General features: G+C 54.5%; 2 protein-coding genes across 2 annotated transcripts; one reads left to right on the forward strand and one right to left on the reverse strand.

The window, feature by feature from the left end:
- Nucleotides 1-949: 949 nt before the first annotated feature.
- Nucleotides 950-4,057, forward strand: EMWEY_00032520 (hypothetical protein, conserved; the record flags this gene model as incomplete). Its single annotated transcript, XM_013481798.1, has 10 exons — nucleotides 950-1,025; nucleotides 1,190-1,259; nucleotides 1,544-1,631; nucleotides 1,757-1,982; nucleotides 2,105-2,175; nucleotides 2,336-2,446; nucleotides 2,587-2,619; nucleotides 3,020-3,356; nucleotides 3,513-3,644; nucleotides 3,945-4,057. The coding sequence occupies 10 exons, from the start codon at nucleotides 950-952 to the stop codon at nucleotides 4,055-4,057; spliced, it is 1,257 nt and encodes a 418-aa protein (XP_013337252.1).
- Nucleotides 4,058-4,289: 232 nt separating this feature from the next.
- EMWEY_00032530 (hypothetical protein, conserved) lies at nucleotides 4,290-24,608 on the reverse strand (the record flags this gene model as incomplete). Its single annotated transcript, XM_013481799.1, has 19 exons — nucleotides 4,290-4,860; nucleotides 5,077-5,678; nucleotides 5,897-6,193; nucleotides 6,544-6,693; nucleotides 7,125-7,354; nucleotides 7,546-7,801; nucleotides 8,108-8,430; nucleotides 8,641-8,817; nucleotides 9,004-9,111; nucleotides 9,311-9,482; nucleotides 9,690-9,929; nucleotides 10,180-10,764; nucleotides 10,967-11,850; nucleotides 12,092-14,365; nucleotides 14,651-18,893; nucleotides 19,256-21,532; nucleotides 21,832-22,134; nucleotides 22,763-23,452; nucleotides 23,580-24,608. The coding sequence occupies 19 exons, from the start codon at nucleotides 24,606-24,608 to the stop codon at nucleotides 4,290-4,292; spliced, it is 15,411 nt and encodes a 5,136-aa protein (XP_013337253.1).
- Nucleotides 24,609-24,942: the final 334 nt, after the last annotated feature.

The following is a 24,942-nucleotide window of genomic DNA, read 5'->3' on the forward strand; positions in this document are numbered from 1 at the left end:
GGAAATAACGAAATGCTTGGTAGATGGGATATATTAATTGTTGTCGAACTGCCTCTCTACCAAATAGTATTTTTCAGAGGTGTTTCGGAGAAAAAAAGGAAGCGCATGCAATTGCAGGTGGTTGGACCGTCTGTTTGAAAGCGGTCCCACCTAGCATAAACGCTGTTGTTGACAGAGTTTATGCAAGGTGGGGCCGCTTTTACACATCTTTCATGTAAAGAATTTTTTATGGGCGGGTGCTTTCACAAAAAGTGTCCCTAAGCGAATCGGTTGCACAAAAAGTTCCAGCCTCCTGCCGGAATCGAACCGGCGACCTTTCGCTTACTAAGCGAATGCTCTACCGACTAAGCTAAGAAGGCAATGATATATCAGGACTTTGATCCAGTGCTGGCCGACAATTATAAAAATGTCAATATTACCTTTTTACGCATCATATGCTAGTTGACTTTATGAATACACAAATTTTGAGAAGCAACGTAAACATTGTTTCGTGCATAAGCTTGATTGCTGCATGCCTGCTTCGAGATCCTCTAATCAAGTCAGTGAATTATGACTCCTTCTCGTCTTTCCCTTTCCAGTGTTACTCCATCTAGAAAAGTAGAAAAGCAACTTTTCAAAGTGTAACACCATCTGAAGTGTGTTATTCGGATGGGGTTGTTGCCACCAGTGGCAACGATCAGTCCCGGGTCACTCTCGTGATATTGTCGGTAGGCAAGCTGAAGTAGATGCCACGCTCCTTTATTTCAATATTTTCCAAACATAATCTTGTAGAAAACGTTGTCTAGAATATTTCCACTTCATTCGTTTCACAGTGGTTCCACCAGACATGGTAGAGCAAAGCCAATCGGTATCCCCAGCTTGCTTTTGTGTTTTCCTTTCCGACGTTGCTCCTCTACGCATACAGCAGACAGCAACACAAACGAATTCGTGTCCTTTTCCACAGCCCAAGATGAAGATGCGCTGGCCCTTCGAGAGATTTGACGGCGCAGTGTGCAAGGCAAATTTGAAACTAGCGATTAGCCGAGGTATTTGATGTAGCTACTTCCTCCGAAGCAGTGTCTTTTGTTGCTCGTGATTAACTGAATCAAGAAGAAGAATATCAATGCTTGGAAGGTCTAGCCACACCTACAGCACTCCTTTGTGTCCAAGAACTCCTCTAGGTTGCCTAGTGCTCTGCTGCTCTTCGCAGCGCGAATGTGCACCAACAGACTGCAAAATTCCATTATACTTCAACGCAAAGAAATTGCTAGTTTCCTTCGGTACGCATTTCTTCCCCTTCTCTCACACTGCATCTGCCCACATAAAACCTATTTTCCCTCGTATCCTCATGTACTGACATATCCACTGGCAAACTTCCTTGGACAGGCTTCCTAAATCGCCGTTTGGTACGGAGCAAAATGATGGTGGTGATTATTCCGCAGGTTGGTGTCCACATCTGTGTGTTGTACCCGGACAGCTCTCAATCATACTGCTTTTTGCAATACCGATTTGCACTTCATGCATCATCCTTCGGTACCATTGTATGTTGTGGATCTGTTGTCAGCGAAGGGAGAGAAGAGGGCGCAAGGTTGAAAGGAGAACACCTCCTGCGTGAATACAGACTGGAAAGGGCGATGGAGATCCTCGTGACGGTGTGTGAACTTCTTATTTCCAGACTAGTGAGGCAGCGGCAACCAGACGAGTGTTGTGGTTTATTTTTGTATGCGAGTTGAAAGATTGCTCTTGGGTGCATTGCCTCGCATGGGATCACAAGCAGGCGAGAGGATCCTCGTCGAGGGCAACCCCTGTGCGGAGTCTGGAGGGGGATTGCCCTGTGGGGCCTCACCACAAGGAAGCCCCAACGCTGCCTTCAGCTTTCAGCCAAACAAAACGGGCAGACCTAGTGCGCGTTGAGTTGCAGAGCTACATTACCACGGAGCGCCGATGCCCTCCCGACTTGCTTTCGCCGATCCATACCCTTCTTTACTGCGAGCCGCGGCTAAGTACGCATCAGCGTCCTCTGCAGGCCCCATGATCCGTGCAACACTTGATGCGCAGCAACAAGCAGCGGGTTAGACTTGCTTGGGCACGACCAGGGTCCACTGCTTTTCTGCTGTATCTGCAGGTATTGACGAGCTGGCAACCGTCCGGCGGCAATTCGCCGTGAAGTATGGGGAAGTTTTCGTAGAGGGCGCAGTGAAGAATGCAAAGCAGGAAGTGCATTTTAAGGTCACTTGCCTTGCTTTCCCTCCTCCGGAGTGTACCAAATAGCTGGCCCCAGTGATATAGGGTTTCCACACTGAAATATCGCTGGCAACTTAGGTACTGAAAGCACTATTTCTCACTGTCTGTGCAGCTGGTGCACGCGCTCTCTCTCACCCCACCCCTTGAGTTCGACATTCAGGAACTCCTCTGTGGAATTGCTAAGGAGTATTTCATAGCCGAGTGGAAACCGAGCATAGCCATGGTACGATTTGATAAGAAGAAAACCCCAAACAGTACTTGCCTGTCCGCTCCCCTATAGGAGAAAAACACAATAGTCATACGTCGCCCTGTATAATCCAGCACACTTATGGCTGTTTTCGGTTGATTATTTTGCATGATCAGGAGATTTGCCAGCCATGCAATTTTATTCCCCAGGTAAAGCGACAGAATTCCGTGCGATTTCCTCTCGAACACTGACCCTGAAAGCTCTCAGTCAGCAGGAGAAGCCCTTTTCCCCACGGGAGATTGGTCACATTGCATGGATCAGTCAATTCTAGGTCCTTGCCTGATATGCACCTAGTGCAGTGTGTTTGAACGCGGCTCAACTGCCACGACTGCGTTTCCTGCGTACTTGGATTCCTTCAGCCATCTAAGCAGATGCGAGCACCTTTTTTAGGTCTCGAGCATTCTCCAGAGGTCAGCTAAGATCATTCAGCTTACTTGGCCACCTCCCCCATCCACATTTCGGTTCAAGTTGGGACTTCGGTCTGCAATATTCAGCGTAGCTGTAGCCAAAGAAAGTCAATCTGCATGCACTTGTTTGCGATTAATGCAGCCACGATGCCACAATAAGCGCCACCAGCAAAAACAACAGCAGCAAGAACAAGAACAGCAACAGGAGCCGCAGCTCCACCAACAACGAGGGAACACTTCCCTGGGTAGTCAAAGGAGCAGAAGCAACGATAAGCAAGAGGGGGCTTCGTCGTTTGATGCCAAAGCGCGTAGCATCCTTACCACTACTGCCTTTCGCAGCAGCGGCAGTGGCAACAACCCAAGTGAAGACAGCCCAATATGCTACAAAGAGGCCGCCAGGGCAACTAAGCAGCTTCACATGGAGGACTTTGTGTTTCCATTGCTGCAGCCGCCTCCCAAACCGCACTCCTTTTCTCTCGGTGAGCCTCAGGATTCTGCGTGTGTTGTTGCTACCAGGGGATTCACTCAACATCGTAACAATGCGGCTGCAGATGGTGTAGTAGATGCTGTAGGAAAGTCAGTTACTGTTTCCAATGCACAAGCCCAGGTGCCGAGGCTGGCTCACTGCGCCGCAGATGAGGCTGCCACCGAACGCCCCCAGTTGCACAACCCGACTGACTGCTGCCTATTTGTGCAAAACCGAAATCCCCTAGTACCAAACAGATGCAGCAGTAGCAGCCACAACCTCTGGATACGCCATGATTGCAGTACGCCTTTACAGCAGGAGATTCCCGTCGGTTCTTGGCCCTCTCCAGAAAAGGTGCAATTATACCATACATCTATCCCCAACAATTTCAACTGGAAGCACAGAGGGGACAGCATAGAAGACATGACGAGCCAAACGAGCTGCAGGAACACGAGTGGGATTCCCGTCAAAGAACCAAATGAGAACGGGACCATTATGTTGGGAACTCCTGTACCTACGGCTGCCATGCCCGCCTATTTTCCACTGTAGTGTCAACACTTCTGGTGTGTAGTGTTCTTAGTCTATGCATGCTTCCTTATAGGAAGAGCAGTGAAACAACATATCGCCGACTCTTACAAGATGCTGATGGGATATATCGACAACTCAGTGAGAACCTGCCCGTCTAGTGCCAGGATCTCTTACCCATTTGCCTAACCGAACCTATGTGACAAGGTACTTTCAGGACTTCTGCACTGCCTTTTCCTTTTCCCTATACAGCTCCATCCGGGTAGCTTGAAGACCCGTGCACACGCAGACAGAAAGAGATGCACCTAAAGCAGTGCGTGTCCTTTAACTCAAAAACACGCGGATTGTCAGTTGCTGCCACTGGGCAGCGACGGTAAATTAAAACAAGTGCCATGCAGATATGAGGCCCTGTATCAGCCAGCTATGAGTCGTCGTCTGTCTCGGTATATCTCTCGGCGTCCCAAGTGCCGAGCTGCACTACAGACGTGGACCCGTGCACTGCCTCCAACAACTCCTTGTACAGCTGAGATATGAGAGCAGCTGAAGGACAGGGGATCTGGTAGCAGTGATCTCCCCTAGCCTCCACATGCCTCAAAGACCCACCGTGGGTACCTTGAGATCTAGGGGAACTGTCGAGACTGCTGAGGGCAGCCAGGACTTCCTTCGGACGCTGAACAGCAGGCTGACCAGCTCGGATGATGACGCCGTGCGTGCTCGCCCGAATGTCACGAACCAGCGGAATGCTTGCATGCCACAGCACATTAACATTCTTGGCTGCCCCGGCCTCCGATTCGTCTCCAACTTGGGGTCCCCCCGAAGCCTGAGAAGACCCCGCCAAGTCCACAAAGAAAAGATCCTTAGGGTAGAACAGCACGACGAAGTGTCGAGGCGGCAACGCCTCTTCCTTCAAGACTGTGACGAATTTCTGGAGACGCCGTGTAACCGCCAGACCCAAACATTCTCGCAGCGTTGCCTCCGTCTCATCATAAGGCCTGCAAAAAGGGATTCAAATACACGCATGGCATGGCAGCGGTAGAAGCAACCCACCAGCAAGTCTCAATTTTACCCTACTCACAGTACAACCCAGCAACTGGCGACTGATTACCCTGCAGAACACCTTAAACGGATTTCCCTGTCCCGCTCTCCATTAACCGCCGCAATCTCAATCCATCATCGGTGCAAACTTTCAAGCAATGAGTCGCTCGCACCTGATTTCCCCAAGCTCCCCCAGCATCCGTGGTTTACGCCGTCGCTCATTTCTGAATTTGTACGCTCCTATCGGCCTAGAAACCTCCGCCTTGATACCTCTTGTGACATCGGACACGGCTTGGCCGACCTTATCGAGAGGCTTGACTAAAGAACCAACGATGCCTTTGCCGATGCCTTTAAAGAACCCGCCGACGCCTTCCCGTTGCGCCCCCTCAATGGGTTTTGTTACGATGTTTGTCAAAGACCACATGCCCTCTCCGATGTTCTTTCCCGCTGACAGGAAACCGTCTCGCATGCTTGCAGTGTTCCGCCCGCGTTCCCTCTGTCTTCTGTTGATGTACTCAGAGTCAAAAGTGAAAGTTGAAAGCAAACTCCCCAAACCAGCGCTTACGCTGTCCACCGCATTCGCCGCCAAACCGATTGTGTTCTTTCCCAACTCGAATGGCATACGCGGCAAATTCAAAAGCGAACTCTGCCCCAGAGACGAGAAAACAGAATTCAACAAATGGTACGTGTAACGTTCTTGCAACGATGCCACGAAGGTCTTCGCCGTTCCTCGCAAATTCCTGAATTCCTCTCGTTGGAAATTCAGCTTCGCACCCTACGATGCGTACAAACCCACATATTCTACAAGCAGAAGCGTCGCTGCAGCTTCTGGCTCTTATGGATTTGGTATCCATAAGAGAGTGGGAAACATTGTCAATAGCAACAAATTAAACAGATGCCGTTATCCGCAGCCACTGTATAAAATGCAGATTAAAATGTAGCTAGCATCGCCCTCATTAGGTGCCAGGCGTGAGGTACTCATTCACAGCTTACCATAAGCTCTAGGCGTCCTGACGCCATTAGAATGCGCAGCCCTACTTTGAGAAGATCAGAGAGCATGTGCAGCTTATCCAAGACGAAAGAACACCAGCAGTAAACGTCAAATCTGTCGATAAGCATGGATTCTAAAGATAAGACCGTGGGAAGGGGGGGGCAGATATACGTTTGGTGAATAGGGGATTCAATCCACACATCCATGTCTTCAGCTGATATTGTCCGACGGGATGCGGCGCTCATTAGCCCCAGCGACGTCATGCATGCCCAGAAGAAATCCTGCAGAGAACTCAAATCCTTCGAATGTAACAGATAAGCACTCCGTTCTTGTCACATCATCGCTTGTAAAGGCTACGGCCGTAACACATAGAAGACTTCTGGAATGTCCCGTCACAACCAACACCACGGAAAGTTAATTATTATGTGGTCCTAGTGGTACCGTCGAAAGAAACTTCATTAATCAGATCTTTCGCTCGTCGGCCTCATGGTATGGAGGTCAGCGCTTCAGTACTATTCTCCGTTTTTTATTTCTTTAACCGACGATGGAATACATGAAAACAGCAGACTGTGCAGTGCAACTCAGCCACGATGTTTACAAGAATTTAAACTCATATAGAGTAGGCGGGTGTATCAGGGATTGAAATTACGTTGAGGCCGTTAAGCGCATCGGCATCGATTTCCACTTCCAAGTTGTCCACCTCGAGCTGGACTCGGCGCAGAATGACATCGCTGCTGGTCGTGTGGTGGCGAACGACAAAAAGACTCAGAAAAGGCTTCGAGGCGTTGTGAGTCGAGGACTGCATGCATCAAAAACAAACTGGCTCAAACGGCAAACTCACCAGGCCAATTGGCAGACGAGTAGACTCACGGGCGCATCAATCAAGTGGTCTCTATTGGCGTGCCATATCACAACAAAAACCAACAAACATTGCCATTGCATCATCACGGGGACCCCGAAGCAGCTGGTCTCGTTTGCACACTTTTGCAGCTGCATTATTTGCCAGCATACTGAAGTAGAAATTCATTAAAAACCTTTCGCCACAGGATTCAGTCATTTGCCGAACCAACTACATGTGCTGCATGGAAGGCAAACGTGGAACAAGACCATCACTGCAGCGTGGTGCTTCGTTTTCGAGACTCCCCGACTGCGCTACCGTCACATGGATGAATATTCCATTTCGATAGACTGTGCACATACAGAGGACGTGTAAATTGTCCTTGTGAATACCGTGAATACCTCTTCAGCGCCGTGGCCACCACCACCTCTGTTGGCCAGGAGCACCGGTTTTCTTGCCCGTTCCATTTGGTTGTCGATTTGGATGTCGGCGATGCGGACGAGCAACTTTTGCCGCTCTCCCCTCTCCTGAAAACCGATGGCAAGCTGCGACATCTCCGCGAAACAGAGCTCTTCTCTCACAGCATCATAAATAAGGGAGATCCCTACTTGAGCCATGGTTACTGCCACGTGTAAACTCCGCAAGGGGGTCTCGGCCGCCTGCAATGAAAACTGGAATTCAAGTTTGGGGAGGTCATAATGTCTGATGCTCCTGTCTCTCGGACTTTGCGACTCTATGTTATTTAGCTACACAAAGGCAACCTGCTACTAGTCTTTCGCTTTCCATGAAACGGATGCTGGGCAAGTCTCCTACCTACCATCTCATGCTCAGCTCCGTGGGGCCTGGTTGAAGGCATCACCGCAAGAGTGCCTTCAGGCCCAGTTCCTGGCTTAGGCCGGACTTCAATGATCATTGCATCACCTCGTTTCTCCGTCCTTACTATAATCTGGGGCATGTCAGGGAGGCCGAGGTTCACTTCATAGCGTTTGTACTGCGGCGTCTCCAAGTCCAGCGCGATAGGACTCTTAGGTGCCACGGTCTTGCTGTCGATCCACAAGAGTACTTGGCACTGGAGCAAAGCAGGCACAGCGGTTAAGCTACTAAACTGATTAACAATGAGGAATATGGCCACACGTTTGGTTCATTCAAACCAAACCGTCCTGTCCACAAAGCAGCAGCCTATACGCCTTGAAGCTGGCGTACGAACAGTTTGCGTAACTACTGGTGTGAACAGATCAGAGCCATATAAGGCATAAATAACATAATAAGGAGTGCATGCACATGCAAAGAATGCACGTGGGATGCATCGCAGCGAAAGGCAAGCGACAGGGAACTGAGGCAGCAAGGCTCCATTCCAAGTCCTCAGGGATCTCACAGGCCTCGAGGTGTAGGTGAAGGGGAATGGCCATCCATAGGCCACGGTCTCTCCTTCATTTGCGAAGAAATGAAAATCAAAATCCGGAAGTTTTAGGGGGTGCCTGCTCCAGTTAGACGATGACGGGGGAAAGGATGAAGGCCCCCCTCCTATATCAGTGCTCTGGCCTTGGACGCTCATCTCGGTGTGATATGTATGAACCATAACGCGTTGAATCACGGGACACCTGTTAATAACCAAAAACCCCTCCGAGTTCCCCTCAACCCCCCGAATGCAAATACTCTTGACGCCTCCATCAGGCGCCACTTCAACGCAGAAGACACCTAAATAGAAGCCAGAGCGCCACAAGCAACACAGCAGAACCCAGGTCATTTGCTACTCAGCGAAAGATGCCATTTCCATGTGCACAAATTCCTGTGTGGCATCCAAGACCACGATGACTTTATGTATCTATTATGTATCTAGAGTGCAACGTTAAGGACTTCAGAACGTTCAGTCCAATCCCCGTGGAAGCAACGAAGCCGGATGCATACCAGGTGCTGCATCGCGCATGCCGTTGTAGAGAGCAATCCAGCTCTTGCCTGCTGTCTCTTCACTCGCAACAACTGCTCCCGACCACGCGTAGCCGTCTCCAGCCCCCGGGCGAAATTGAATCGCCTGCGGTAGCTCGGAGTTCGCCCAGTAGACTGGGTAGCTTTGGCCCGGGTGAACTGAAAAATCAGAAACAAACTACAAATTCACAAATCTAAACGATAGTGTCTAGTCTACAGGTAGCACAGGCCTGCTGCATCCGTAGGTTATCATTTTCGCAGCAGACAAAAGTGGACCCGCCGCAAAGACAACGGTGAGATGCGATCCCTACAGAAGCTCCGATGAGACTACAGGCCCTGGCGCACCTTCGAAGGCAGGTCCTGGGGTGCCGTACTGCCGGAAGAAGAGCGGTACTTTCAGCGCATTCGTCAGTATGAATTCCGGCACGAGAGACACAACTCGGCAAATAGCCCCTAAAGAGAGTCCACAATCACCGAACACCCATCTAGAGAAGCCGTGCTCAAGGCCTGGGCGACTGAAGAAGCAGACCCCGAAGTGAACTGTTTGTCTACGAAGGGGAATATAGCTACTAGACGAATTAGGGCGCCGATGCAAGGGAGGTTGAACGCCTGTGTCCCTAGAGAGATTGCACGCTTGTGTCCAAGCACCCACCTGCGGTTTCTGAAGGGTCCATCTTCTCGCTCCTGAGGCGCAAAGTGTAACAACGATCTTCGGCCTCGAGCGTTGCATGGCTGTACCCGCCTAGGGCAGGGACGCTGACGCGACATTCCACGGGCTGCCCCAGACCCCGTCGTCTAGGAAGCAGCAGAGTGACGTCCGAGGTCTGCGAAGACAGACAAGGGATTCTCCCCGATACAGTCAGAAAGTTGGACACTCCACGAGACACAACATGTAAACGGTTGCAAACAAACCAGCTAATCCCTTCGCTTGTTCTATGCTACGAATTCAGATCCTAGGGGGGTTAAGGTTGCACAAGAGACAATGAGGTTACGAAACAGAAGCAACAGAAAACAGATGAAATAAAACGCACAGCGGAGTCCCCTAAGAGGCTTTGACCGTCGAATTCGGGGAAGAAACGACCATCCTGTATGGGTCGGACCCCCAAGCCGGTGCGGTCTATGAAGGCGCGAGGTGCTGCAATGACAGCCACCAACTGCCGAGGGGAGACGTAGGGCAGGAAAGGTATTACCTCCGCCGTGTCGTGCAGCACCTCCAGCTCAACAGAGGCGTTGTGGCGCGACGGCACCAGCACCCTGGTTACCACTTCGTCCTGCAGCTCTCCGCACACCCACAGGCCCGAGTCCTACCAGCTCTTCTGTAGTATGCTTGCACGGATACTCATGAAAAAAGAACAGGAACGCGCTCTAAATATGATTCACAGCAAGCGAATTCAATCAAGTTCAAGTTTCTGCCCAGAGAAAGAACGCAGCGACAAGCGGACGGACAGAGCTGGGGTGAAGTACTCTAGCGTGAGGTTGTTGTGCCTCCTGCATCTCCGCAGCAACCCGCCACTGCAATACCTGTGAGCTCAGTAGGTCCGAGACGGTGGAAGACCACTCTGCACCTTCCAGCATTGCAAACCGCATTCGAAACCGCAAGGGTCTGTTGGGAGGCACGGCGTAGACCAAAAAGGTGGAGCGTCTTCTGAGTGTTGCGTTAAGAATGGGTCGCTGCTGCAGCGCATGCAACTCTTGCAGTGCTGCTTCAGCCGTCCTGCTGCTTGTAGGCGTAGCGTTCAGTTGCCTTCGGCTGGCCTTCGAGGAAGAAGATGACGGGGCAATGCAAACCTCTAGCTCTGTTGGCGTGGCATTCACCAAAGTCAAGGACGGAAATATCGTCACCCTCTTCAACTCCTTCTCCGCAGGCAAAGCCCCTTTCCGCCCTTCAATGTGCACCAGAAAATACAAATTCCGCACTGTCTTTACACCACCACCATCTGCGCCTGTAGCTCCAGCAGCAGCACCAACAGATGCCCCTGGACGGCAGTCTGGAGGTAGGTAGGAGCTCTGTCTGCACCGTAGGCCTTTCATCCGGTGTCTCGTGTCTATCATGTCGCACCAACCAGCTACACAGGTCATATCTGGAGGAGCGGGAATCAACTCAGCCTGTTGATAACGCTCACATAAAAGCAACGGAGACACCAAGAGGACAAACTTCTGTCTCGTTGTCAGCAACGCACACTTCCTTAACTCTGCTGCTACTTGCAGCCCACGCACTGCCGTGAGCAGTTACGATGAGCACAAAGCAAGACACAAACAAAAGCCTACGGAAAACACAACAACGCAGCGAATAGCAAATCCTGCTTACTTCAGCATCTGAGTTCGCACACTCGGGTGGGTCTCCTACTGGGTTTGCTCCCGCCGTCGATGCTGCTTCAGTTGCTGCTGCTGTTTCTTCAGCGAATGCTGCAGGTCGGAAGCAGACGTTACACCATCCGCTGCCTAGAATTGCCCTCTGCGGTACCGAGAGGACGTGCTGGTTCGGCAAAAGAAAGGTGTATGTGAGTCTCTCGGCCGGCTGCCGCGTGTGCGATTCAGAGCTGAGGTCACCATCACGGGCAGACTTTTCGTGCTGCAGAGAACCATGGGATGTCGGAGACTTTGTGTACCCTGTTATGCGGCCGGACTCCGTCAAGGATCTCCTGAAGGGGGCAGCGGCTGTGCGCCTGAGAGAGGGTGATTTTGCGGCTGAGGCCTGCTGCAGCAGTTTCAGCTGTTCCTTGTGTTGCAGCGTCTCGCGCCGTTGCACCAATTTCCACCGTTCTTCCCGCAGCAACATCCACTCAGGGACCCTCAACAAGTCCGGGTGTAAGGACGACGGCTCCTCCATAGACAGATGCCCTCTCTTGCAAGCACAGGGTGGAGCTTCACCAATGGCCTCCAGCGGCGCGTAGGCGCCGTGAGCAGCTGGCAACAACAGGGGATTGAGCTCTGCGTCGAGAAAGCATATTTCCAGGGGCATACCGCTGCTGTTGTGCACCGAGACAGTTGTCGAGAGCAGCAGCAACTTGTAAGACGGATGCGGACTTAACACCTGGCAAATCGCCTCGCTGGTGCTGTCCACGTGGGCCAACGGCAGAGGCGCCGAGAAGCTGCTGCTTATTGTTGAGTGCTCCCCGCTCAGCTGCTGAAGAGACTCGCCCCGAGACCCTCTCGCCCGCCACAGCTCCAAATCCACAAAGATGGACTGCCCTGCCCACAAAACCCAAAGCAAACCAGGGAGAACACTGCAGCACATGCAACGCAGCACCGAAATCACCGATTGCCTGGCGGCCCAAGTGCTACATAAGAGTAGGGGGAGGCAAGCGTTTGCGCTACAACGTGTTTAAAAGTAAAGCACGGGGGGCAAGCAGCAGAAGGTACACACACCGGCACCAGTAGCCACATTAGCAGCAATAGCAAACGCAGTCCGACACACCTGATAACGGCATACTACGGAAGCTTCTCTCGCTCCCTCCTCCGAGTGCTGCAATTCCCAGAGCTGTAGGGTGCCTCCTTGCTTCCTGCGGTGGAACGTCTGTCGGGTTGGCCGTCCCCTGCTGCTGTTGCTGCTGATGCTGTTGTTCTTGTTGCTCCTCCTGTCGCTGCTTCCAGAGTTCCCTTTTCTCCAGGGCTCCTGCGGTGGTGATATTCGCCGAGGTAATGGTGGAGGCGTGACTGAGCTGGGGCGCCAACGGGGCCCCTGAAGGCCTCCTGTCCTTCATGGTCAGCGAGCTGCGCAACCGCTGCAGTTGCCTGGCAGCAAATTTGTTGTTGTTGCTGCTGCTACTACTGGAGACCGTGGTGGTGTTGCTGCTTACTCCTTTGCTGCTGCCTCCCAGGAACCTCTCTGTAGTAGTTGCGACAGCGTTCGCTGTGCCCGTAGGTCCTCGGAGAGCCGCTACTGCTGCTGGAGCCGTGCTGTACTTGGGGTTCGGCAATGAATGTCTCACGGGGGGAAGTAATGTCACGCAGCAATTGCGCATACTGTCGACAGCCACGGCCTTCGTTCCCCTAGGAAAGGGGCCAATGGCAGGAGGGGATGGGTCAATGCACCCCTCCGACAGCCGGCGGGGAGAAAGTGGTGGTGCTGCTACTGCCCTGGGGCTTTGTGACAGATCCGCGTCCTTGTTTTGCTGCTGCTGGGCATCCGTGGGACCGACAAGAATTGCTGCGGCGGTATTGGCACTGGAACGAGACGGTGATGAACTTCGGGAGACCCGATGCAGCCCGACAGATGCGGAGGCCAGGTTTCGCACTCTAATTTTTCTGCGCATTTCTTCGTTGGTAGTAAGGAACCTGAGTGTGTGCTGCACGTCTTGAGTGGACATGATGCTGCGGCAGATTGCAGGGACGGAGACAGAGGGAAACATCTCTCTCAGCTGCAGCACAGACTCTACGGGGGGGCAATTTGTTATATAAAAACGCTGGCGGTTGCGTGACCGCCGCGAGGCCTCAGCCGTGCGGCTCTGGAGCAGGCCGTCTAACGGCAGCGGAGACGACGACCCCGGTAATAACAGTAGCAAGCCATCTACAGTTTGTATTTCGCTGCGCTCCCCTCTACCACCGCCCGCTCCACCCCGTAACGCAATGCGGCTGCTGCTGAGGCCACACCCCTTGCCGCTGCTATTGCTGGGGTTGCTGCTTCTAGAAGACTGTTCCTTCATAACGCCCCGGTTTCGTCCGCCCACTTTGTGCATGGTAAAGGCGTAGTGGCATTCACCTGTCAGGTTCAGGTAGCGGAAAGCGGCCTCCACCTCCCTTCCCATAGAAGCAACAGCTGCCGCTGTCGTGGTGGCGGGCGCTGCCCCCGCAGCAGAAGAGGCGCCCTGTCCCTCGCTGCAGCTCCGTCCTAGCCGTACAAGGAGGTCCTGTTGCGGCTCTGGGGCATCATCATCCTGCTCTGTGTCTCCTTCCAGTAGTTGCAGGGTGGAAGGGATAGGGCCCGACGGAGCAGCCAAAGAGTCGCGGGCCACTGTTGAAGGGCTGAGACACCCTTTTCTGGGCCCCTCCCTGACTACGCAGCCCTTTGAGTCTGGCGTGGGGACGCCGCCTTCGGTGAGGTGCGCCAGCAGGTACGGCAAGAACCACGCGAAAAGGTCGCACAGCTGCGGAGTACAGTTTAGCCAGAATGGAGACTGGCTGTGCAGCATCAGCGTTTTCGCAGCCTTGAAGGAACCCCAGGGATCTTCCCCAGGGAGCAGTTCCAAGGCCCCAACCTGCGCTTGCTGCCGCTGCAGCAGTTGCTGCTTCTCTTCTGCGTAATCGCGGCGGTACACTGCAGTGATGTCCAGCTTCTCTATAAATGGCTCCCAGCATCCAGCCTTTGCATTCAGGTAGTCGAGCCCGCAAGAGAAGTCCCGCAGTGCTACTTGCAGCTGCGATGACATTATGTCAAAGATCAGACCCCCTGCTGACAGCCTCAGCTGCAGCACTGGAAGCACTGAAGACCTCAGGTCGTCCAGCAAAAGCAACTGAGCTCCGTCCAAACACAGGGATATTTTCGCCGTTCGTTCCACAAGAGGGGGTAGCTGCTGCGAAACACGTATGTCCGCATCTTCTTGCTTCTGCTCTTGTTGCTGTCGCTGCTGACGCCGAGCACACGCCTCAGGCAAGCAGATAGGGGGAGGCTGCTGAGGAGGGCAGACGCTGGGCCCATCGGAGTGCAAGCCCTGGGCAGCAGCCAGCAGCAGGGCCATGTCTCTACAAGAGACCCGCAAAAAGAAAACTGCACACACCCAACAAGGCAACAGCAGCCTTCAACGACACAATTCCCAGCCATACCCGCAGAAGGACCAGAAGTAGAAGCGATAACTGCGCCAGTCACTGCTGAGAGAGTAAAGCAACGAACGACCTTTGCAACAGCGCAGGCCGCAACAGCGGCACCAACGACTTGCACAGCGGCAGGACAGGCGGCGGTAACCCCAACAGCAACAGGAGGAACAGTAACAACAGCAGCAACAAGACCAGCGACACCGGCAGCTGTAACAGCAGCATAAGAATGCCCACGTACGCGGAATATCGAAAGACATGTCGATGAATGTTGCCACGCGAGGCTGGGCACTTGCCCCCATTTGTTCCTGTTCCATTGGTGTGCACTGCTGCTGCAGGGCACTCCGAGTTGGTGCTTGCTTTCCGCGTTGCTTCTGTTTTAGCCGCCGTTGGTCGTCAGGCTTCTGTGGTCCATCTGTACCCACCTCGCGCTGTTGCTGCTGCGGCTGCGGCTGTTGCGGCTGCTTGGGAGCGGCAGCTGCCGACCCACTGGACAGAGGAGGGGCGCGTCTCCCTCCTCGGGGAGATATGGAACTGGGAGGCAGCTTTGCAGCAGCAGCAGAGAATGCTTGTTGCATTCGATGAACTGCTGCTGGAATCCTATCATGGCTGTGTGGAGTAGTAGCAGCCTGGTCGTTCCCCTGCGCCTGCCCCTGTTGCTGTTGCTGGCTAGACTCACTTCTGTCCTCAGGAGCCACACATGCCGAGCGGTATACGCCTCTCCCCTCTAGGTGAAACTGCTCGCAAAGTAGCACGGCACTGCTGGGGTCTGTGCGAGGGGCAAGGCGTTCAGGAGAGGGGCCTCTTCCAGAGACAAAATGGTGCAGCTGCTGCAGCTGCTGCATATGTGCCCAGTCACGCATCATCTGCTGCGGCATATGCCTCTCCTGTTGCTTCCAGTCGGTGCCTGCAGCTGTTTCTTCCCGGTGCTGCCGCATGTCGCGGGGCGAGCAACTGAATTCGAGGCGGCACGCTTGCCGGTTGCTGCTTGCTTCGCTGCTGATGTTGCTGCTGACGTCCGTGCTCCCCCAGCGGACAGTTCTCGCAGCCGCGGATCCCTCTCTGGCAATCCCGTGCTTCTGCGTTGCAACAACGGACGAGGCAGCGTGCCCAGGAAGGTCCTCCACGCTGCATTCACCTGTGTTGATGTGTCTGGAGGTGAAGACCCCGGCGTGAGACTGAGACCTTAGGGGAGCTTCGGGGGGCGGAGCAGAATTGAAGCGGCATATTTTGCTGCCAGTGACCTTGACGCGTTCGAATGCAATCTCGTCGCCCTTCATGATGAGATGGACCAGGAAGTCACTCGACCAAACAATGATAGGAGCCAGAGCAGACTGCAACGCACTATACACCACGAAACAGCCCCTCCTGATGATCACAGAAACCCGAAACGGTCTCTCTCTAAGCGCCTCGCCAGAGAGCAAGACAGACATTACATTTCCCCGCGTGCTGTCGCAAACCTTGTCTGCCCGCGAAGCCTCCCAAGACACCCGCTCCCCCTCAGTCAGTTGTTGTTGATCTTGATGCTGCTGTTCGGCATTTTTCAGCAGCGTTGGGAGAGGCTTTGGGTAGGAGCGCATGGAACTAAATGCCCACGAAGAGGTGAAGTAGCTGAGGATATCCATGAATGCCACAAGCAGGAGATACACGGTGACACCAGAGAACTGGAAGTCCATGTACGACTCTCTAAGGGAAGATCCAAACTCGAACTGCACCCCCGGTACCTTGCTACGCCTCTGAAGTGTATCCACAAATTCTGAAGCGTCGCTTTCCTCCTCGCCCTGGCTACCTCCCGGTAGATTCTCCCCCACCTCGCCACAACAATGGCGATCTCCGACGCGGCGGCTGTCTCCTCCCCCAGGGGCCGTGCAGTGCGCGACGCGCTTGAAGTAGTTGGCCGAGCTAGCGCGTAGATCATCGATGCTAAATTCCTCAGCATAAAGCAGAAACCGGTAGCACGACACGAGCCGCGAGACTGAGACCGCCGCCTTCGCTGTAATGCGATGCAAAGACAGCAAAGCCAGAGGAGCCTCCGCCCCGTAAGAAGCCTCCAATGTCAGCTGGGGAATTACAATGTGACACTCAACTGCCAGAGGCGGCGCTTCCAGTTCCCTGCGCAAAGCGGCGTCGTCCAAACAACCGCCACCGCCACCACCGCTGCTGCTACTGTCCGTCGCCGCTGCTGCTGCTGCCGGTGGGACTGGAGGCACTTCGGATGCTGGCGCGTAGCCCTGGCCCCCGATGTTCTCGTTGATAACGTCGAACACCAAAGTCAGCTGCTGCCGTGACAGGTGCAGCAACCAAGCTGTTGTCTCTGCCTCTATGGAGAGCGAAGTTGGTGCGCTGCGCAGCAACATACGGGCCTCTACATTCTCGAGCAAGCACCCACCTGCCGCCGGCTCCTGTGTGTTGTCGCTGGCACTTATCTGCATGCCTCGCATCTCAAGCCTCAAATCGGAGCAAATGACTTCTCCGTGGGCCCCTTCTGCCCTGTACCCTCCAAAATCATCTGCTGCCTGCAAGCGGGTCTCCTCGCTCAACACCGAGGCAAACGCAGCATCACCGAATGAAGGCGGATGCAGTAGACGGGAGGCAATAAACTCATGCTGTGGCTGCTCCTGGTGCTCCTGTTCCTGATGCGGGTGATGCCTGGGTACTGCCGGCATGTACGCGTTGTGCATCTTCAGGTTTCCGAGGTCAAAGACAATAAAACGCCCTAAATGCCCAACTTCCACTTCCATCTGCAGAGGATCGGTAGCAGAAGTTGGTGCCGGGCATGCCGTAGGCGTAGCAGCTGCAGGAGCCGCACTCTGCTTCTGGACGCGGCTCAGCCTATTGGGCATCCTGTATCCTGGTGGGGCCACGTACCCTGGAATGGCATCCTTGTCTTCGGCTAGAATAAACAGAGGCGACTGAATATCCAGGGCGAAGAGGCAATACGATGCTGTCGCTGCCTCCTTCACTGCTCTGTACGACTTTGAAATAAAGACATCAAAAATGCCGTCCCGCAAGTAGTTCAAAGTGCGCGAGACGTCCTGCTGTCGATAAACAAAACATATTTGCTCCATCTGGCCTTCGAGGCACATCGAATACGGTGGCAGGGCCGCCGAAATCGGGTCAGGGCCCCCATACTGACGAAGACGAGCGGTGAATAAGGAGACAGCTGGGGCTCCTTTTCCTGTTCTCTGAGTCCCTGATACTGCACCTGTGATACCTGGAGAGGATGCAGCTGTTGGAGCTGCTCCAGGTGCTTCAGGTGCTGCTGCAATATCACACCCTTTGAGTGGGTAGGAAGCACCTCCCTCCATCTTGGCTGTGTCGTGAGCTGCAGCGCTTGTGTGTCGGCGAGGCTGTTGCTGGGATGGGGGTCTGTAGGCTGCGCGAGGGGCCAAGACGCATCGGTCTCTGAAAACAACACCACCGTCTCCAATTGCAAATGTGGTTTCTGTGTCTCCGTTGGAGTAGAAACGACTAAAGGCCTTTAGTTCCTTCAGAGCCATTCGCGCCAGCACCACTTCATTTGTCTCCCAAAAGGCAACTGCAACCTCTCGAAATGTCAGCGTCAGCTCCAGTCCCACGTGCGGCACTTGCCGCTGCACCGTCGGCTGCAGCAGCTGCTCCTGCGATTCACCTGCTATCCCAGCTGCATCTGCTTCTTCCGCTGCTCCTCCTCCAGCTGCCCCTCCTGCTCCAGCTGTTGGTGCTGTTGCTGCAGCACGATCAGCAGTTCCGTCCTGGCTGACCTTCCACGCTGTATCGCAGCACCTGTGGATCGCCAGGGGTGGAAGCACGCTACCTAGATCGAGTCCCGTTCGCAGCCAGTCTCGACCTGTAGTGGTTCTGCGCAGCGCCTGGGCATTGCCGCTCTTGGAGCGGCTTTTGGTGCTGCTGCTGCGTTGGGCGTCTGCTGCCGCCCCTCCCTGCATGCATTCTCCGTCAGCCCTGAAAGACAAAGTCTGCTGCACTGTCTGCAGAGTGTCATGCACTGCAGCCACAGTCTCCTTTGAAAGGAGGCCTCGGGGACCCAGAGCAGCAGCGGAAGCCTCCGAAAGTTCGTCCAGGTGTAGCTGGACCCGCCCACGAATGGTTTCTCTGTACACCTCTAGCGTCTGAAGGATGCGACGCAGACTTTGTTGCCGCCAGTGAAGCTCTACCGGGAGCGATGTCACTACGAGTGTTGCCTTAGGGGCTGCAACACAAGCCTCGGCAGCAGCAGCACCAGCGGCGGCCCCGTCAGCTCCGGTCGTCGCTGCTGCACTTGCAGCTGGCGTTGGTGATGCAGTAGCGGATGTTGATGTCACTGTTGTGGCGTTGTACTTGCCGAGCAGCACCTCCAACTCGACTCTCAAGCTTTTTTCCATGTCTTCTACAGCATCGTGAAACTCCTCCTCCTCTGGCGCTCCGCCAAGAGTAGTGGTGCTGCGCAGCGGCACACTGCCGCTGCGCCCGAAGCTGACGGTGCTGCGGCTTGTTGCCAGCTCCACCTGAACAGCGCAGCAAAGGAGCACAGTCCCCAGACACCTCTCCAGCTCTCGACGGAAATGAAAACTGCTGAAAACGCGGTAAGAAGGGGAGACAGAGTAGAAGGACAGACAACAAAAAAATACACTAAACAGACAAAAAACACCCACGCACAACGAGAAAGCGCCACAAGGCAGCCGTCGTGTCTACCACCTCGCAATCCTTCCACGCTCCTACTCTCCCACCAAAAGCAAAGCACAGGGCATTCAAGATCAAATTTCACGTGGAACGAGAATCAGCAAGCGCAACAGCAGCAACAACAACGCCAAGAGCAGGCAAAGCCTGGAGCTACTTGGAGAGCAGCAGGGGGAAAGGCCCCACGTACGCTGTCCGAATGGTTTACATTATTTTGTAAGGACAGGAAGAGGGGCGAATCGGTGGAGGGATCTGAGACAAGGACTTGGTGAAGCTCAGCAGCGGCACCACACTTGCCAGTGGCCAAGTCTGCTGTCAGCTGCATCTGCAGATCTGTCAACTCCGCCTGGAGCACTGGAGGTCCCGTCTCGCCACCTACTGTAGATCCCTTGTCCCTATCCGCCAATCCTCTTACCAGAAAGCCGCAGCGGCCGAAACGCCATATGGACGCAAACACAAGTTGGGACCGCTCCTCTGTATCCACAATGGTGTTGCTGCTGATGTTCCTACTGCTGCTGCCGCATGGAATTGTTGAGCCGCCCACTGCCTCGCTTTCAGCTGCGTCATCATTGCTGCAGAAGTCGTCGGGTTGAACCCCAGACCCAGTCACCACTGCATCAAGCAGTAAATGAGCCGGAACTGGATCGGGAGGCTCTGTAGCTGCGTTTGCTGCTTCTGCTGCTTCTGCTGCCGCTGCCGGTAAAGTTCCTAAGGGTTTTGTAGCTGAAAATCCTACAGCTGGCTCCCCTGCTGCTTCCCCTTGGCCCCCAGCGTCTTGCAGCGGGTCTAGGTGTTGTGGCGTGGGAGTTCTCGTGGCTGTTCTGCCTGATTGTTCTGCTGTTGCTGCTGTTGTTGGTGCTTGTGACTGCTGCCGGTCCGTCGTTACCTGCTGCGGGCGCTCTTGCAGCAGTGACTTGGCCATGGATGCAGGGACTGCAATGAGGAGTCCGATGGCCTCTGGTGTGAGTTCGAGGAAAATTTCTTCAAAGAGGATGTTGAGGCGGACGTCTTTCATCTTGAAGACCTCCAGCTGCACGCGGATCGGTATTGGGCGCAATATCGAAACCTCTTGATGGCCTGTTGGAGCGCAGATGAGCCGCGTTTCGTTCACCTCCAAGACACCTCGCAGTGCATCGTAGGGGCAGGCGCCATCTGACCGCAGCGACAGTGTCCCTAAGTGTAAAGCTACGCTGCCTGCACCCTTTCCATCTAAATTCAATATCGGCGCTGCTACCAGCAAATCTAGCTGCACCAAGTCCGGAAGGTGCTGCACTGCAGCTTCGTACACCGTCTCCCCGGTCTCGCGCAAACCCTCCACAAATTCGCTCTTCCGCATATCGCCCACCTCAGTAGCCACTTTGCTGGTGCTGCTTCCGCTACTGTCCACCCCATCCGGCTTCCCGTCATCACCCGCTCCACACGGGGCCCAGTGGGATCCAGCAGCAGCTGGAGCAGCAACGCCAGCAGCGCGTCGTTCCTCTTCCTCCTCCAAACGCCGCACGTCCGCTGGAGTTTCAAACACGAAAAAATCGCACAAAGTTCTCACCAGCTCCGGCTTAATGGCTGCTACCAGCGGCGACAGCCGAATGTACACCCCTAAAATATTCCCAGTAGGGGTCAGGTCATGCCGCAGCTCCAGACGTGCTGCTGTGAGACAAGATGCAGTAGCTTCTGCAGGCGAGAAAGCTACTGCTGACGTGCTGCTGCGGCTGAAGCTCCAGCTACTGCTGCTTCCGCTGCTGCACCTCCAACTGCTACTACTGCTGCTGCTACTGCTGCTACTGCCGCTGCTGCTGCTACTTCTGCTGCAACTGGTAGCCAGCGAAAGCTCGTTCTCGCCCGAAACCGCGCCTCCAAACATCATCAGCCCGCGGCAATGGGAAGAAAGCCTGGGGGATTCCGCCGCTGCTAAGACAGCAGCAGCAGCGGGTGCTACGGGTGCTGCGGGAGCCGCCGCGTTTTCTCTCCTAAAGTGCATGAGTAGGTGCGATTGTTGTCTCACTGCGACGTTGGAGAGAGAAATACAGAAGGACCATTCGCTGCTGTCGCGACCAGCTGCGTCCTGCCTGTTCAGCAAATCTAAAGCAGCACACAAGTTAAAAAGCTCTACCGACAGAAAGGCCTTCTCAGCTGAAGTGTCGGTCCGCAGAGAGTCGGAAGCCCCTGTCCTTATTGAGGCAGTAGCAGACGGTGCTGTTACTGCTCCTGGGTCGGCTGCTGCTACGGCTGTCGCCAGTTTTAGAGGGGGCGGCGGCTGCGGGAAGTCTGGGGGGAAACATTTGGAAGCCTCTTTGGGAGAGTATCCGATGGCCTTGATGGACTTCGCCTCTCGCAGCACATCCGCCGTCTCTTCTTCCGCCACCTCCTGTGCCTCGTTATCGTTCTTCAAGCAAACGCTGAACTGCTCCAGCTCAAATGTTAGCACATACTTTGTCGGCAAAGATACACTCTGCATCAACTCGTCCGACTGTAGCAAAAGCGACAAGCAGCACAAACACATGGCAGAGTGTCGGCAGGCGCAACAGCCCAAGGTTTTGGCTTCGCTTGCAGAGTTTGGGGTATGGGAGATCTTTTGCTCGGAGCATTGGGAGAGAACGGTTCACGAAATGCAGTACAGATGCGCGCTCCATTGCCTGTACAGCTCGCACAGGTACTGGTCTTCTGAGCTAGCAAGCAAAGGTAGGCGGCAGCAACGTAACCGCGGGTCGGCCGTGTATGCACGGGAGTTGCAGCAACTGCTCAGCGACAGCAGTATCAAAGGGATACCTGCACTGCGTCTACGATGAGTTGAATGTCTTCACTTGTCAACAGAGGTGCCTCTGTGTCTCCTACTGCAATTGTTTGAGCCCCCTCCGCTGCTTTCGGCATCTCCTGCTGCTGTTGCTGTTGCTGTTGCTGTTGCTGCGGAGTCTGGCGCCCTGTCACCCACTGCCACCAACTCTGCTGTTGTTGACGAGGTAGCTGGCGTTGTTGCTGCAACAGCTGCTGCTGTTGCTGCTGCTGCAGCAACTGTGTCTGCTGCAGGACACGGTTGGTCGCTTCCGTGCAGATGTTGCGCCACTTCGCCAGCTGCACCCAAACAACAACCCACATGCAAGCGTGCATGCTGCATCCATGAGTTCATCAATATGCCCAAATTTACGAACACTTTGTGTTTGTGGGCGCCATGTGACAAAACCGATACACCACTATATATAGATGCAACAGGAGAGCAGCATCCCCAATACCGGTCTCAGGCACGAGGGAATACAGGGGAAAAGGCACACGAGGTGTCAGCGAAGTGGCTATGAAGGAAACAACAGACACTACATCCGCAGAACCCTCCCCACAGCACACGCTGTTGTTGAGAGGGGCGCAGCAGGCGAATAACAGAACCACCAGAAACACGTATGAAGGCAAACAACACCGATGCTAGTCACTATAACGCGGATACACGCCGAACGCTCGTAGCAACCAGTGGAGACAGAAAAGAGACTCTAGTCATAGGGGACAGCGCAGCAACGAGGAAATAACAGAAGAAAAAAGGGACGGGCACGGCTAGCATACACGCATGGGAAGCAGATGAAAACGAAAGCACAAGTCAAGTACCCGCCACCCTTCGGTAATCACTTGCCGAGGAAAGCCAAGCCCTCCCTTTGAAAATGGGCTCAAATAGGAAACTCAAAACCCTAATCTCTGGAGCAGTTCTCGAGCTCACATGTCTGACGCCCACGACGTCGTGGAGGGTAAGGAGCCTCTGTTGTTCTTTGTAGGTGAGGGGGGCAACTCCTCTGACGCCTGCTTCTGCCTGTAGCTGGCGGCTGTACAGGCCAATGAATTCTCTCTGGGTTTTGCCTTCAAGCCCTTCCGTCCCGAGCATGACAGTGTGCGCCTGGCGGAGTAGCAGCTGCTCGCATCGCTGTCTCCTTTGAGCCGCCTCATTAGAAATTGCCAGCAGGGCTTCGAGGTGAGACCTGCTGATTTCTATTCCTTGGCTCTCCCGGAGCACCTCCAGGCGCGCCTCCAACTCCTGCTGCTCCGGTGCATGCAGCAGAGTTAAACGCAGATGTAGAGGCTTTAGCACGTACTGACTGCGGGTCCCAGTTGCTCCACCACTCTCAGACCGAGGCCAAGCGAACGACACGACGGCACCCCCTCCGCAACCTGTCGTCAGGCCTCCCCTTGCTTCTCCTCCCGAAGCTCTCCCACCATTAGATGCTGCTCCTGCTGTCACTGCTGCAGATCCTGCTGCAGACCGGGAAGTTCTCCTTGCGTCCACAGGCTGCAATCGATTGGCGAAAGCCTCCCCTGAAGGCCCCTCACACGTCTGGGCAAGGGTGCCGCCGCCTTCTGGGCCACCTGCCGCGCCAAAGAACACTGTAGGCCCAATAGAAGGACAGGGAGGAGCCTGTGCACGCACGAACGCAACGCATGCAAATACCATGCCTTAGATCTCTGCGCCGGTGGAGCCGCACGCTGCAGCGTCGTCTAGCGTGACATCTAGCCGCCGGTGAGAAACGAGGCAACAGGCATACCTCACAAGCCAGCAGCTGTCGCTCCACCGCCTCCTCCGATCCCTCATTGCCCTGCCCTGCTGATGGAGGGACCGCGATTGGCGGAGTGCAAACACCTCCCTGCTTTCCTTCCTCTCCCGATGGTGCTAAGGCGGCTGAGGGTGCTGCTGCCGCCGCCGTTCGGTAGCCGCAGGGAGCCGGACAGGAAGGAAGGGGTGGTGGTTCAGACGGAGGCGGCGGAGGGAAGGTGGGCAGTGGCAACGCTGCATGTAAAGCCTTTGGTTGCTGCGGAAACGGGTGCTCCTGCTGCTTCTGCTGCTGCCTAGTGCGGTGCAACTGTTTCGGCTGTTGGGCATTGCCGCCGTCAAGTGCGCAGTAGATCGCGAGGCCGCTGAGTTCGCAGGCCTTGTAGAAAGCCTGGTGCTTTTGCTGCTGTTGTGGCTCGTGACGCCTCCATGCTGCATCGGTATTGTGTATTGAGGCCTGATTCAACAGCACACCTACAGAGAAGCCCCTAGCGGGATCTACGAGAGCTACGTGTACATCCCTGATATCAACTAAGAGGTTGCTGAGTATTTTGTTGACAAAGCGAAAGAAGAAACCACCATCTCCTTCCTTGCTACTGCTGCTGCTTCCAGCAGCGGCGTGCTGGTGTTGCTGCTCGGCGAGTCGCAATCTGGCATCATGCATCTGCAGTTCGCAGGCCTCGACCTGTCTGCGCTTTGCCTGGCGGAGTTGCTGAATGAGCTCTTCATCGCTTTGCTCCGGTATTGGTTTGGGGTGCAGAAGCACATGCAGCCCCGCCACCTCTACACAAACAGGCGCCGTGCCCAGTCTTGACCAGGGAATTGTCAACTTGATCTTCTGCACGCGCCCCCAAACGACGCGAAAAGGAATGCCGAGGATGTCCGAGACCTCTGGCTTAACCTGCAAGTCCTCCAGTTCCACATTGCCGCTCCATACAGCCACAGACAGTTTGTCTCGACTTATCCCCCTGACGTACTGCGCCAAGTAGCGACTCAACAGCCGCTCAACCACCGACTCAAGCATCGCCCCACCTCCTTCGACGAGCCGAAAACCCAACGCAGCAAGCCTGGGGGAGGAAGACCCGGGGTTCTTCAGGCACCGTAGGCTGACAGCAAAGAGGCAGTTAATTGCATCTTCTCTCAGGACACACTCAGCCAATCCTTAGACGCAGCACTACAATCCCGGATCTCTAGAGAAGACCTGGACATGAAACCCACAGATTGCACCTAACAACACATGTAACACCCATGTGGACGCGCATACAGTGGCAACCCAGATGATTCGGTCGCTTTCGCTGCTGCTGTTGCGGTTGCTCAGCGGGGCGAGGGTTGATGCTTCCGTTCTTCCATTGCTGGGG

This window comes from Eimeria maxima, genomic scaffold (genome assembly GCF_000499605.1).
Source record: "Eimeria maxima Weybridge genomic scaffold, Emw_scaff424, whole genome shotgun sequence".
Classification (NCBI taxonomy): Eukaryota; Apicomplexa; class Conoidasida; order Eucoccidiorida; family Eimeriidae; genus Eimeria; species Eimeria maxima.